This window comes from Elgaria multicarinata, chromosome 2 (genome assembly GCF_023053635.1).
Source record: "Elgaria multicarinata webbii isolate HBS135686 ecotype San Diego chromosome 2, rElgMul1.1.pri, whole genome shotgun sequence".
Classification (NCBI taxonomy): domain Eukaryota; kingdom Metazoa; phylum Chordata; class Lepidosauria; order Squamata; family Anguidae; genus Elgaria; species Elgaria multicarinata.
Window position 1 is genome coordinate 182,641,607 of NC_086172.1, and position 14,892 is coordinate 182,656,498.

Sequence of the window (14,892 nt, forward strand, 5' to 3'; positions counted from 1 at the left end):
GTAAATGACTTCGCTTTCACTCAACCCAACTTTTCCATATGTGCCCGATGGAATACCTGTGCTGGGACTCTGTTCCACGATGAGAAGACCTCGATTTCGTGGCGGCGGCGAGAGCTTCGTCGGCTGGGAGTTGCCTCCAAGGAGAGGGAAGATGTCTGACCTGCCGCAACAGAAACGCACTTCTATTAGCACAAGGGGCTCCGCTTTGCAAAAAGGCTCGTTTGGGAGAAACATTTGAATCTGAGCACATAGGAAACACTGAACTACTTCCTCAAGAACTACTCAGCTCAGATTTCCATTATGTGCAGAACCGCAGCGCATTTACCTGCACTTGACACAGGGATGGCCAGCATGGGGCGCGGCCAAGCAGCCATCAGAGAAGCGGCTCCTTAGTCAGGCTCAATGGGCCCCGAGCCAGATTCCAGCTGGACATCAGGAAAAACTTCCTGACTGTTAGAGCAGCACGACAATGGAACCAGTGACCTAGGGAGGTTGTGGGCTCTCCCACACTAGAGGCCTTCAAGAGGCAGCTGGACAACCATCTGTCAGGGATGCTTTAGGGTGGATTCCTGCATTGAGCAGGGGGTTGGACTCGATGGCCTTGTAGGCCCCTTCCAACTCTGCTATTCTATGATTCTAAGGCACAATCCCTAGGCATGTTTAGACAGACGAACATCCTACAACGCCCACCTGGGGGTTGTCGGACTTCTGTCTAAAGAGGCAGAGAGTTGTGCCCTTGCGCTCATGCTTAGAATTTATTAGAAAACTGCTTAGAAAACCAGGGCCGATTAGAGCCCTGGTATAATGCGCCCCCCCGCCCCCCACCAGACTACTGTACAAGATGAGGTTTCCAGAAAGGGGTCAGGGGAACAGACGACAAGGGCTGACCCATGCAGACCACACACAACTGGAATGATTCAAGTGCCAAAATATAACCGATATCACTTGTATCATTGAGATTATAAAAGCGAAGGGCTATAGCTGAGGGGCAGCAGAACACCTGCTTTCCATCCCAAGGTAGGAATTGGAAAGACCTGAAACTCAGAAGAAACGCTGCAAGCCAGTATAGGAAACACTGAGCTGGAAGGATCCATGTTTTGACTTGATTCAAGGCAGCTTCCTACGTTTCACCCAGCAACTTCTAATAAAGTGGCTTCTTGAAGAACAAGTTTTTACATACCACATAAAACAGTACAGCGTCAGGGTCTAACAAATCTCTTTTGGCAGAGCATTCCAGAAGACAGATCTTGGGATCCATTCCAAAAGATTGATCCTGGGATCCAGGTACTGCAAGAACATCATTGGCCACCATGCTCACCCGCCCCAACCCACCCACAAAGCACACAAACTACTTTTTAAAATCTTCTAAGTATAGAATCAGCTCAGGGGGCTTGCCACAAAAGCCACTGGAAGGCATCTGGGGTCAGAGTGGGCTGGGCTGGGCTGGGCTGCCTCACAGTTTAATGGAAGACAACTGACGTGACACGGATGTCTTCCTAGAATTGTTTGGCCTTGTTCAAGCGAGCAACACAAGGCTAGCTTGGGAAAGGGGGACATGAACCGCCTCCCCCCTTCCCCCCTGCCCCAACTGAAGAGTCTTGGATTCCATCCATGTGCTGAGAAGGACACCCACATTGTTCTTATTCCTTGAGGGGCTGCAGAGAGCGGGGATGTTACAGACTCTTGGCTATAAACGCCACTTTCGCTGTAGGAACTGGTGCTCGGGGAGGACAAGCAGGAAGGAGACTCTGAGGTCAGTTCCAGTTTCAGCATGGAGTCTGGGCTTTCGAGATCAGAATTGCTGCCGTTTAGCTTCGCCCTCTTCTTAGCCGCGCTGTTACGTAGAGACCGAAGAGAACTGTGCATCTAAAGAGAAGGGAAGACGCAGGGTTTAAAACTAGATACCTCGAGGGAAAGCAAGCCTGAGTTCACACGATGGTCCGTGGCTTTTCTGTTAAGACACCTGGGTGAGGAGCAGGCTTTTCACGAAAAAGAGGCAACTTCTCCTCTTGTTTAAAGAGGCAACTTCTCTTGTTTGATCTGCCTGCACTGCGTTGCAATCCAGTTTTTTAGCACTAGGTGCCATTTTAGTACAGTTTACTTCAGCAAACACCAAGAGCAGCAACTAGGAGCAGAAAGTAAGCAGGAGCCTCAAGACCAAAGGTGTCAAGCAATCAGACTTTCAGAAAACAAGTGTTTGAAACCGCAAGTGCATTGCAGGTTTCAATGCAAACGATTAAAAAGCCACGCGGAAAACAGACTACGAACAAACTCCTGTCAACCATGTAAATACACCCTAGGTGAAGCCACAGAAAAGAACGTATTCAGGCAAATTTGCCAATCGTCCATTTTTAACAGTAAAATCCACACTGAACTCCCACCTCTTCCTCATCCAGCTCCTTTTCGCTGACGTTTAACTCCGAAAGATCAATTGCCAGTTTCTTATCCCTTTCATTCAGCCAGATGTCTTCTGGTTCCCCATCCTTGTGACCTACTGTGCTGACTTCTGCTTTATCAGGCAAGGGACTGATGCCCCGGGGAATGGGAGGCACTGGTTTTGTCCCGCTCAGGCCTCTCCGTGAAGCTGGGGATCTCACAAAGGCAGGTTTCAGCTGAATTGGGGAAGGGGTGTCCTGGGGCTTTGCCTCTGCAGGAAGAGACCATACAGGACATGCTAAGAATATGTCGACACCAAAGAAAACATTTCATGAGGTATGAAAGGAAGCATTTGTTAATTTATATAAAAGGGAACCACGAAATACTTATTTCACTACTGTTTCAGCATCCACATTGGCTTCTATAGTCTCTGAGATATGATTCAAAATACTAGGGTTGTGCACGGACACACACACCCCGATCCTCTTCGCGCCCGCTCCGCCCCGCCTCGATCCGTCTAGGGGCCACTCCGCTCCGCTGCGAAGCTCCGGCTCCGAATCAGAGCTCCACAGTGGCGGGGAGTGGCGCCAGGTAAGGCCCCCTTCCCTCCTCCCCCTTCCCTGTGTCCGTCCCGGCCCATCCCGCTTCACTAGAGGCCGCGGCTCAACCAGGAACTGTAGGCCCTTGCGGCCTACACTTCCTGGTTGAGCTGCAGGCTCTAGTGAAGCTGGGATGGGCTGGGACAGACACAGGTAAGACCCCCTCCCTCCTCTCCCTTACCTGCATCCATCCGCGGTCCCACGGCTGCTTCAACTGAGCCCGACCAGTCCTCGGGCTCAGTTGAAGCAGCCGTGGGACCGCAGACAGATGCAGGTAAGATCCCCCTCCCCCTTACCTGGCTCTGCCGCCGCCACCGCATGGGTGGCAGCGACAGCGGCAGGGCCAAGTAAACCCCCCTTACCTTTTTTGCGGAGCTCCGGATCGAGGCAAAGGATTCACCTTCACCTCGATCCGCTCCGCAACGCGGCTCCCCCGATCCACTCCTGCCTTTCTGGTCCGAGGAGAAGCGGAGCACATCCCTATAAAATACTGCCAGGGTGGAGGGAGGATACCTATAAATCTCTAAGCAGCTTAAGCTCTACAAATTCTGAGATTATTTCCTCCACCTTCTTCTGTCACCGATTCCTGACACCAAGTAGTAATAGTAGTAGTAGTAGTAGTAGTAGCAGTAGTAAAGCTTTATTGTTTCAAATAAAGGTAAAGACAATTCTGGAAAAACTGAATGATCCTTCTGCTCTAGGCCTTTTTCAGGTATCACAAAAATGAAGAAAAAGGCTGAGATCAAACTGGTGTTAGGCAGAGAATTACTACAAGTGTTCCAAAACCCCCGAAGGACTCTTGCCCCTGGAGAAGAAATTTCCTTAAAAGCATAAGAGACAGCTGTACTGTCATTAACAAATTCTCCACCCAGCACTGACTGGCTTCGCTTTTGGGCTTTCTTGGCCATGCTTCTCTTCTCTTCTTTGCATTTTAAAGCACTTCCATCCCCTACTGTCAGACTTGGCTGGACATTGCTGGAGGCTGCACAAAGCTTTATTACCAGGGGCTTTTACCTGCATCCTCTCCTGCCACTGGGCTGGAAAACTTCTTCGGTTGAGTCGGTTTTGGAAGCCCCTCGAAGCTCTTAAGAGGCCAGGAATTAGAGAAGTTGACAGCATGGTCTTGTGCCTTCCTGAGCGAATCTGCAGGAGGGGAGGTGCGCTTTGGACTGTGCCTGGGTGACGAGAATGGGTAGGATGGAAGGATGAAGGCTCCTTGGCTGCCATGGGAGCCCAGGAGAGGCGGGCCGTGTTCAGGGGGGCTGCAAAACGTCCGCTGGGGCTTGTTGGTGAAATTGAGGCTGGCACACACTGATGGGGGGAAAAACCAAAATGCATCAACCGGATTAAAGAACCAGGGAAAGACACATGCAACCGTATTCACAAACTGTTTCTCATCCAACCTGTTGGATCATTAAGCTACAAACGCAACCAACCGGATAATTACTTTTTCTAAACCTTGCTGGTCTACACCATACAGCTGAATGAAAACCACCATTGCTTCGTTGGAATAGCTAGGTTGTCTGGCACAGCGAAAGGATAGATTCAACAAGACCAGTTTGTGGTTGGTTAAATGTACTTCTTAGACACAGGGGCAACACTGCTCACGAAAGGTCTGGAGCGGCACATACTGTTTGGCCTTGCTAATGTTTCACACTGACCAGCTGAAGTCTCAACCAGCCCACATAGCTAGTCAGGCCTCCCACATATGAGGAGTGGCTGCCTGAAAGTGGACCTCTCTGGCACTACGACCAGGACTCAGAGAGGTCCTTTCGGTAAGCCCAGAGGCCAGCGAGTATCAAGAGGGATTTCTGAACAACTTTCTTCAAACAGCACAACCTTGCTCCAACACATGTTCAATTGCTTTAGCATCTCTTCCGATCTGTCACTTTTGGAGCCCTGTACTAAACAGGTTAACTTGCAATGACAAGAAAGCAGATTTACACAGAACAATAGGACCCCACCACCGCTCTGGATCTATTATTATTTCCATTAAAAGTAGATGTTCTGTTATGCTTTTGTTCACTACCCTTGAGTGTAAGTGATGTGGACTGCAATGCCATACCCATTTACCTAGAAGCAAGTCTCACTGAACTCAATGGAACGTACTTCTGAGTAGGCAAGCAGAGGCAAACGTAGGCCTTAGCTAGACCTAAGGTTTATCCCCGGATCGTCCCGGGGTCGTCCCTGCCTGCTCCTGGGATATCCTGTGTGTCATTTACATGAACAGGGATGACCCCGGGACGATCCCGGGATAAACCTTAGGTCTAGCTAAGGCCAGAGACTAACATCTTGTAGCGGTAATTTTTTCTGTGTGTTTCTAGCATATGCATTACACATAGATATGCAAGCAGGACCTTAGTAATCTAGGAAAGCTTCCTCAATCCTGTGTCTGGGGAGCTTCTCATACTTATAAGATTGTTACATGTAAATGAGCAGTAGCCATCCAACCCCCTGGGTCAAATAACTTATTATTCGGAATACGCTTCCCATCCTAACAGATTACTCTCCTTGCTCCCTATCACATGGTTATTTTATTCTATAGGTTTGATTTATAAGCAGCTGGACTGGACTATTACAGGCCGGTTCACACGCTCACCTTAGGCTAAAAAAAACATGTGGTGGCTTGTTTGAGCCGTGGCATGCAATTTGCATAATCACCCATCCAGCCACCGCTTGTTGCGTCATCCAAACTCAGGTGGCATAGATTGTTTGAGGGCAAAACAACCCTCAAATAACCCATGGGCTGTTGTAGGTTTATCTGAGGGCTCCTTTCCCTTCAAACAACCCATGCTGCCCAGGTTCAGATGACCCAAAACGTGGCCGGACAGGTGATTATACAAATCGTGCCTGGTACATGCCATGGCTTAAACAAGCCACTGTAGCTTGCTTAGCCTACAATGAACATCCGAACCACATCTATGAGAACAGTACCTAAAATTGTGCCTAGCCTCCTCATTCACTTTGCCCATTCACGGCTTTCTAGTAAGAAAGGAAAAAGGGACTTGAGAGCAAGAGGCACAAGTAGAAAGTTGGTATCAGGCTTTTGGGTCATTAATGCATTTGGAAAAATGTCCTCTCCCAAGGGCGGGATGGCTTCTTAGGGATAGAGGGGGTTTGCACTGGAAACACATGGTTCAGGGTTTCTCAGGTATTTTAAAAAAAGAACCAGAGGAGGCAGTCTGGGAGCTGACTTCATTTGGGATGATCAACCCTCAACTCTAATCAAGTTGTTCCTTAACTAGGTTTGCTCGTAGCTGTTTCACTTGATGAGACCAAAATCAGACTATTTCGCAAAGATAATAGACACACAGAGGAGGGCCAGGATCTCGTCTCGTTTATCCCAGAGTTCAGGACACGGAATAATGGGCTCAAGTGACAGGAAGCCAGATTCCGGCTGGACATCAGGAAAAACTTCCTGACTGTTACAGCAGTACGACAATAGAACCAATAACCTAGGGAGGTTGTGGGCTCTCCCACACTAGAGGCCTTCAAGAGGCAGCTGGACAGCCATCTGGCAGGGATGCTTTAAGGTGAATTCTTGCATTGAGGGAGTTGGACTCGATGGCCTTGTGGGCCTCTTCCAACTCTACTATTTTATGATCCCTGCTGACCTGACCCCTGTTGCATGGAATGCTACTGTGGAAACTGCATGCCTGAACTGCAGCGCACACTGGAATGGGACAAACATGCATGGATATTCTTCATGGTGGCATCCAACTGTGTCTCTCCGCCAGTGGAAGGCTGCCACTGATGGGATGGATTCCCCGCCCCCAGTCTTCCAAATCTGCTTCAGAGGGTATGGGAACTCCACGCGCATAACGTTGATGGAAACCAGTAGAGGAAAATGCCACAGATACCTTTATCTTGCCAGGGGTTACTCAGTCCAAGGAACTGTAGATCAGAATCCACGCTGCCGCTCTTTCCACGAGCGTGAGAAAAACCAAGCAGCCCACATTTGCCCGAGATATGGGGCTGATGAGAGGGCATCACACCTTTCAAGCAAAAAGGAAAGGCCAGTCAAGCAGGGGAGATTTGATTTAAATCACGATTTAAAACACTACTCAGAAAGACTCGATTTAATCATGTGACTTCCCCCCGCCCCCCCAAAATGTGCACTCTTCCTCGCTATATTTTACACAACTCAGAGTTTATTTATTTATTTATTACGTTTTTATACCGCCTAATAGCCGAAGCTCTCTGGGTGGTTCACAAAAATTAATAAAAATTAAAACCATAATAAAACAACCAACAGGTTAAAAGCACAAATACAAAATACAGTATAAAAAGCACAACCAGGATAAAAACCACGCAGCAAAATTGATATAAAATTAAAATACAGAGGTAAAACAGTAAAATTTAAATTTAAGTTAAAATTAAGTGTTAAAATACTGAGAGAATAAAAAGCTGGTGACGAAAGGAGTTTCCAAAGACTCATTCTTGCTGGTATAATCTTAATATTTACAACCAGATGAAGGTTTCATTTTTAGAAAAGCAACTTTTCAGATTAGTTTTACAGTTATATATATAAAAAATACTGATCTAGTTAAACTATTAGAAACACATCATAGATAGATAATGATGAAATTATTGTGAGGTGAACTATCTCCAGTTTAATAGGCTAATCATTCATATTTGGACAACTTTTCTGCTGTACTTTATTGGAAGGAGAAGAATAATCTTACAGAAACCTCTGGAAGAGCATGACATTGTGAATGGATTAATGGGATTCATTTACCAAAAAATTTAAACAGTCTTATGCTACATAATTAAAAACTAATCCTTATTTCATGATGAATAACCTTTGGACTATAATGTATCTTAAATAGAAAACTATCTTTAGATAGATTTTTCCTCAAAAAGCATTTTATTAAAAAAAAATCCAATTTAAATTTAAAAAAAACTGTTTTTTTTAATTTTCTTTTAAAAAATCATTGATTTTTATCCACTCTGCAGTCAAGTATATTTCTAGGTACTGTCCACAGGAACATATTGAAACAGACTTCTAACACTCTCAAGAAAACAGTCTCTGTTCTATGTTTCACACTTTTTTGGAGTTTGGAAAATAAGCTAAAGGAAACGTGTGAGAATCCCTGTGAACATTCCCAGGAACCCCAAAGGCAGCCTTCCTGCGCATGAGGCAGCATGAGGCATCTGGCAAGATGCACAAAGGACTGAGTTCCTTTTTGCCAGGGCATATCAAAAGTGAAATTTTAGCTTCTCCTAAGTATGTTTTGCCCTACAGAAGATGTCCAGGACAAGGAAAGATAAAAAGCAAAACGTTTAAAAAATACATCATACTGAAAGAAATCCAGTACTTTCAAGCACACACACACGAACACGCACACAGCCCACCCCGCCAAGCACCATGTTAAATGAACTCTGAAGTCCCTCTGAACTCGCACTGTCCTCCTCCCAGCCAGGCACAATGTGCCATCAATAAAAGGGGGCAAAGGCAAGCCTGTTCTTGCCTAATATGGCCTTTTCACTAGCAATGTAGGGCATGATGAGCATTGGTTACTTATTATAGCAAGTGTTTTCAGAAGCTACTATTTAAAATATGTTAATTGTTCCAAATTCTCTGCCAAGAACGGTGCCTTATGTTTAAGGCCTGGAGAAGACCCAACACCGGCTTCCCAGTGTTTCTGGCTACAGAGGTAAAGAGCAGTTACTCCATAATTTTGAGGTCCCTAGTACACCACCCTAAGCTGTCACACTGCTTTTCTTCTCCCTCAAAGAGTATGGAATGATCTCTGTGGCCAAGGGGGAAACAAGGACCACTTACCCTATATCCCTGTTCTCCTTGACTAACAGAGGACATTCCACTTGCCTCAGGCTGGGGCCTAGATTTGGTTTTATCTAGATCGCTAGGGGCTGCTGTGTGGACCATGCAAGCAGGGAACACAATTCGGGGGGGGGGGGGGCTAGTGTTTGCAAACTCAGCTATTCTTCAGGCTTTCTAGGCTGAGTTTGTTCTTCTCCTGCTTAAGTACAAGGCGGCAAAGAAAGGATAGAATAGAAAGAAGAGAAGAGCTGGAAGGGGCCTACAAGGCCATCCAGTCCAACCCGCTGCTCATTGTTGTAAACCGCCCAGAGAGCTTCAGCTTATTCAGCATATAAATGTAATAAATAAATAAATAAATAAATAAATAGCCTCCACTGAAAGAAGAGTTGGGGATGATGCTGGAAAAGGCTGATGCTGCTCTTATGACATTAAGAGCAAAGGGCAGGGCAGGCCTGAATCATAGAATAGCAGAGTTGGAAGGGGCGTACAAGGCCATCCAGTCCAACCCCCTGCTCAATGCAGGAATCCACCCTAAAGCATCCCTGACAGATGGAAGCAAAGGGTCCTTCTCCTTTGCATTGCACTATTCCAGGACTGAAGCATGATTGTGAGGCACCTAAGGCTCTACACATATTGGCTGAGTTCGGACGACATGCAATCAACGGGGGTGGTGGTGGTGGTAATAGGAACAGGATGGGAAACAACAGCTGATTAGGCGTACCGTCCGAACTCAGCCATTTAGTATTAAATTGTCTTACCTTGAGAAGGCCTTAGTTTTGGAGAGTGAAGGAAATCATTTGATGTCGAGAGCTGCAAGACAAGCATGAAGCAGAAGGCATTAAAATGCAGTTAACATCCAACTTCTTCTGAATAAAACCAAGAAAGAAAAGCATACTGTCATATGCAATGTATGTGGAATTCGAAATTAGAAGATCATTAGACGTGTGTGCACAGGTAGGACGTTTTAATCGGGATGAACTTGTAAGTTTGAACATGTCTAACGAACCACACACGAACAACACACTTTTAGTCCTGCCACGGCAGCCCTGCTCTGCCATCTCTGGGACATAACAAGAGCCATGCTTGGATCAGGCCAAAGGCTGACCTAGTCCAGTATTTATTTTCTGTTCACACAGTGGGCAACCAGCTGCCCCTGGGAGACCTAGAAGCAGGATGTGAATGTGTTTCAGCACCCTCCCCCTCATGCTCCCATGCAATTGGCATTCAGAAGCATTGCACCTTCAATGCTGGAGGCAATATATATCCATCACAACTACTGTAAGTGTGATTTCCTGCAGAAATTGTATACCGCTCAAGAATTTCTACCATACCCTAATAAGAGTGATCTGCTGTTCATCTGACAAGAGAGGATTTTCTTATTCTTCCTCTCAAAGAGCTGTTTCATTTCCATACCAGCTAGTCTTCCTGCATCTCAATACCATTACTGGACGTCTGTGAACATTCCTGATTTCACAAATTCCTTTACTCATTGCAAGGCTATTTGTGTTAATTTGTAACAAAAATGAGCTCACTGGAATGTAAGTGACTGTAATAATTAATTCCCTTCATTACTCTGGAAAGCTTTTGCTCTTAACTGTCAACTATTAATTCTAGACCGGGGACGGCTATACTGCTTTACGTCTCTCTTTAAATTAACCAACACTTAAAATACAAACAACGACGTTTTGTACTGAATACTGAAATCAGTGTATTGACCCAACCACAAAGAAATTGTCCTGAGTGATTTATCATCATAGCAGAATCTAGAGACAAATAGAACTTCTCTGATCTTCAGGCCCCATCACTTTACAGCCTCTTCAAGGTCACGAAACTGACAAGAAAATCAAAAGGCTGTTGCTAGACAGATTTCTAGTGGTGGAGGCTCACCAACAGAAGTGCCAGGAAGAAGAAAAGGCAGAAATGTGTCCTGTGCAGAGTTTGAAGAATGGAGCTGACTGTAATAGCATCATTGGGTGGCAGGTATGAGGGCTCCTAGGGCCCAGCCAAGTGGCCGTGGTCAGCACTGTTCGGGTACACATTCACATGCCTCGTTTTATATGCTGCCTTGGTTTGATTGGCTCTTAAGATCCTGCAGAAGGGGTGAGGTGGGTAGTGGATAGGGAGACATTTTTCTCCCACTCTCAAAATACTAGAAACCAAGGGGGTGAACACATGAAACTGATGGGTGGGAGATCCAGGACAAATAAAAGGAAGTACTTCTTCACACAGCATAGTTAACTTATGGAACTCACTACAAGAAGTAGTGATGGCCACCAATCTGGATGGCTTCAAAAGGGGGTTGGATAAATTCCTGGAGGCAAAGGCTATCAATGGCTACTAGCCCTGATGGTTGTGTGCAACCTCCAGTATCCAAGGTAGTAAGCCTGTGTGCACCAGTTGCTGGGGAACATGGGTGGGAGGGTGCTGTTGCACCATGTCCTTCTTGTTCATCCCTGGCCGACAGCTGGTTGGCCACCGTGTGAACAGAGTGCTGGACTAGATGGACCCTTGGTCTGATCCAGCATCAGGGCACTTATGTTCTTATGTAGTGACTAAAACTTGACCAGTGGCAGCCATAGACCTACTCTGAGGATTAGATAAATTTGTGGAAGAACCTTCAAAATCAGAGGCAGAACACCTCTGAATGCCAGATACAGAGTCAGGGGGAAGACACAACCATGAACGAAGAGGAAGCACTTATTCTCTGGTCCTCAGGACTGCAGCAGCAGATAAATCACAAAAGGTACATCAATAGCCCCTAAGGGCCTGCTGTTAACCAACAGGGTCTTCTAGATCTGCCCCAGAGGGTCTCCCTGTAAGGGAGGGGGAAACTGTTCCATCCATGGCTTCTGCTCTGCTAGCTGAACACAAACCGATATTTAAGTAGGATTATTGTTACTGTATTTGGTCTGAGCACAATGTATTGTGGAAAATGTGGCTTACAAATAAATTGACTATGGCCACAGCTAGACCTAAGGTTTATCCTGGGATCATCCAGGGTTCGCCCCTGCCTGAGCACTGGATCCCCTGTGTGTCACCTAGATGAACAGGTTGGACCCCTGGACGATCCAGAGACAAATCTTAGGTCTAGCTATGGCCAAATCAATGGCTATAAGTACCAAAGGCTATATGCTATCTCCAGTATCAAACGCAGTATGCCTATGTATACCAGTTGCTGGGGAACTGGAGGATGCTGTTGTACTCATGTGCTGCTTATGGATCTCCCATTGACAGCTTGTTCACCACTGTGTGAACAGAATACTAGGCTAGAAGGTCTGATCCAGCATGGCTCTTCTTATGGTCTTATAATGGGTGGTTACTCCCAAGATATGGAACTCCCTCCCAGGGAAGGTTAGCTTTGCTCCCTCTTTAATGTCCTTCCGCCAGCAGGCAAAGATAGCTTTACCGTATTTCTTCGATTCTAAGACGCCATCGATTCTAAGACGCACCACTAATTTCAGTACCACCAACAGAAAAAAAGCTTTTATTCTAAGAAATAATAAACGCACCCGCGATTCTAAGGCGCACCCCGTTTTTAGAGATGTTTATATGGGGAAAAAGTGCATCTTAGAATCTAAGAAATACGGGACTTAAAGAGGCCTTTAACCTGTAAGCGGGGCTGGTGCTTTGGGTGCCCATTTTATAACAATATTGCTTCTGTAATTGGTGTTTTTATTGCATTTTAACGTACTGTGTAATCACTTTAATTGGTTCTGTAAGCTGCCTTTAGTGCAGTTTCTTGGTACAAAAATGGGGTAGAAAATAAATAATCCCTGACCATAGGCTGTGCTGGCCGGGTCTTATAACCGGGCTGGTTGCCTCGTCCTGCTCTAAGCAATAGCATAAGCTTGCAAACAGCTACTTGCCTGGTGACCTGTGGTAAGGAGGGTGATCAGGCAAGGAAGCTTTCATGAACAGAGGGCCTTTCCCCCCACCCCTGCTCAGGACAGGAATGTGCTCCAAGGATCAACGTAAAGGATGCACAGGTAGGTCGGCCAGTAAAAACTTTTATGGCACTATTAAGCTTGTGTGGGATTATTGTGTGGCAGCAAGTGTGTGAAGAGCAGTCCGCCTCCAGATTTTATTCCCTCAAGAAAAGCAGTGTTATTTTAATTGCACGTGCCATCAGAATTACGATGCCTCGTTTGTGGTTTGCCATCAGGGCTTTTGCACTTCAGCAGCAACGCCCTGCCCAGTGGCCCAAGCTTTCCCAAACAGCCTACTGAGCTCTTTCCTGCCCCACACTTTCTCCTGCTGCGCCCCCAAAACCACAAGCGCCCCCACCCTGAATCGAGCCTGCAGAATACTGCGGAGGGGTAGGATGAAGCATAGAATCATAGAATAGCAGAGTTGGAAGGGCCCCACAAGGCCATCTAGTCCAAACCTTCCCCCCCCCCCCCGCTCAACGCAGGAATGCACCCTAAAGCATCCCTGACAGATGGCTGTCCAGCTGCCTCTTGAAGCAGTCCAGGCGCTAGCTGGGAAGGGGGCATGGGGGCCGCCAGGGTCCTTGGGGTGCCGCCGCCGTCGCCTGCTCAGCTCCTGCAGCCCCAGGGGCGCTTACCGGTCCGCCGCCCTTTGCCAAGCGGGCTGCCTGGCTCCCGGCGGGCTCGCTCTCCCAGGGCAGCTTCCCTTTGCCAGCGCTCAGCACCCGCCGCGGGCACACCCCTTGCCCGGCGAGCGGGGCGAAGGCCCCGGCGGGCTCCCCGGAGCAGCTGCGGGCGCTGCGGACGCGGTTGCCCTCCAGCAGCCAGTCCGTGTCCGCGCCGCGGGGCCAGTGGTCCGGCCCGGGCAGGGGCACGGCGTACTCCACGAACCACTGCTCGGTGATGCGGGGCAGCGTCTTCCTGGCCAGGCGCGCCTGCACGGCGCCCAGGGCGCCCTGCCCGCCGTCCTGCAGCTCCACGGCGTCCACGGCGCGGAAGAGCAGCCCGGCGCGCCCGGGGCCCAGGGCCGCGGCCAGCACGGCGCAGGCCTCCAGGGCGGCGTGGCGCACGCGGCGCTTGCCGTCGGCCAGGGCCGGCGCCAGGGCCGCGGCCAGGCGGGGCAGGTCGAAGTCCTCGCGCGGGAAGGTGAGCAGCGCGGCGATGCCCAGGGCCAGCGCGGCCTCGCGCACGCGCGCGTTGCGGTGCCGCAGGCGCTCGGGCCGCAGCAGCAGGTCCAGCACGGGCTGCGGCCCGGCCGCGCGCATCAGGCCCAGGAAGAGCTGGTGGTACTCCAGGCGCACGGCCAGCTTGGCGTCGCCCAGCACCTGCGCGCCCGCCGCCACCAGCGGCTCCAGGCGCGCGCGGCCCGCGGCGGCGGGGCCCAGGCGGGCGGCCAGCAGGCGCAGCGCCTCCAGCGCGCCCAGCGCCACCTTGAAGTTGGAGTCGCCCAGCAGCGCGCGCAGCAGCGCCAGCAGGCCCAGCAGGCAGGGCGGCGGCAGCGCCGGCAGCGCCGCGCCCGGCGCCTCCCACAGCGCCCGCTTCAGCTGCGCCATGGCGCCCACGCGCCCGCGGTAGTCCTGCGGGTCCAGCAGCCGCGCGTGCAGCTCCGACGGCACCAGGCCGAAGCGCAGCCCCGAGCAGGCCGGCGGGGAGGCCGGCGGCGGAGGCCCGAGGCCCGGCGAGGGGCTGTGGGCCCGATGGCGCTGAGGGTCAGGCTGAGGAGGCTCCGCCGCTGCTGCCGCCGCCGCCGGGGCCCCGGCCGGGCCGCCCCCACGCTCCGGCCGCTCCTCCTCTCTGGCCATGCCCCCCGGCGGGGCCTTGCTCGGCCGCTGCCCCGCCAGCCCGCCCCGAGGCTCCCGAGGCCGCCGCCGCCGCCGCCGCCGCCGCCGGGGCCCTCACAGGGGAGCATCGCCGTCTCCAGGGAAACGCGTCACCGCCGAAGCAGCCGCAGCAGCAGCCGCCGCCTCCTCGGCGCCGCCGCCTCTTCCGCCGCCTCAGCCACGGCGACGGAGCCACTGCGCCTGCGCGCCGGGGACGGAGGGAGGGAGGGGGCGCTGACAGCAGCCAGGACGACGCGAGCCGGAGCGCGCGGGGGACGCTGGGAAGTGTAGTCCCTTCCCTCATGAAACCGAGTGGGGCGGGCAGCTGGTGTACGAGCGGTATGAGGTACTGGTCTTATCCCCACTTGTGGCGGCTGTTTACAAAA

The 14,892-nt window shown here is 50.0% G+C and overlaps 1 protein-coding gene across 1 annotated transcript in view; it reads right to left on the minus strand.

Annotated features, from left to right (window-relative positions):
* The window catches only part of TOGARAM1 (TOG array regulator of axonemal microtubules 1), a 41,254-nt gene extending 26,766 nt beyond the window's left edge, over nucleotides 1–14,488 (minus strand). The window contains exons 1-7 of the mRNA XM_063118512.1: nucleotides 13,325–14,488; nucleotides 9,519–9,570; nucleotides 6,836–6,970; nucleotides 3,990–4,286; nucleotides 2,382–2,647; nucleotides 1,634–1,866; nucleotides 57–160 (exon numbers count right to left, since the gene is read on the minus strand). Of these exons, the coding sequence (XP_062974582.1) occupies nucleotides 57–160; nucleotides 1,634–1,866; nucleotides 2,382–2,647; nucleotides 3,990–4,286; nucleotides 6,836–6,970; nucleotides 9,519–9,570; nucleotides 13,325–14,488 (2,251 nt within the window). The remainder of the gene's footprint in view (nucleotides 1–56; nucleotides 161–1,633; nucleotides 1,867–2,381; nucleotides 2,648–3,989; nucleotides 4,287–6,835; nucleotides 6,971–9,518; nucleotides 9,571–13,324) is intronic.
* Nucleotides 14,489–14,892: the final 404 nt, after the last annotated feature.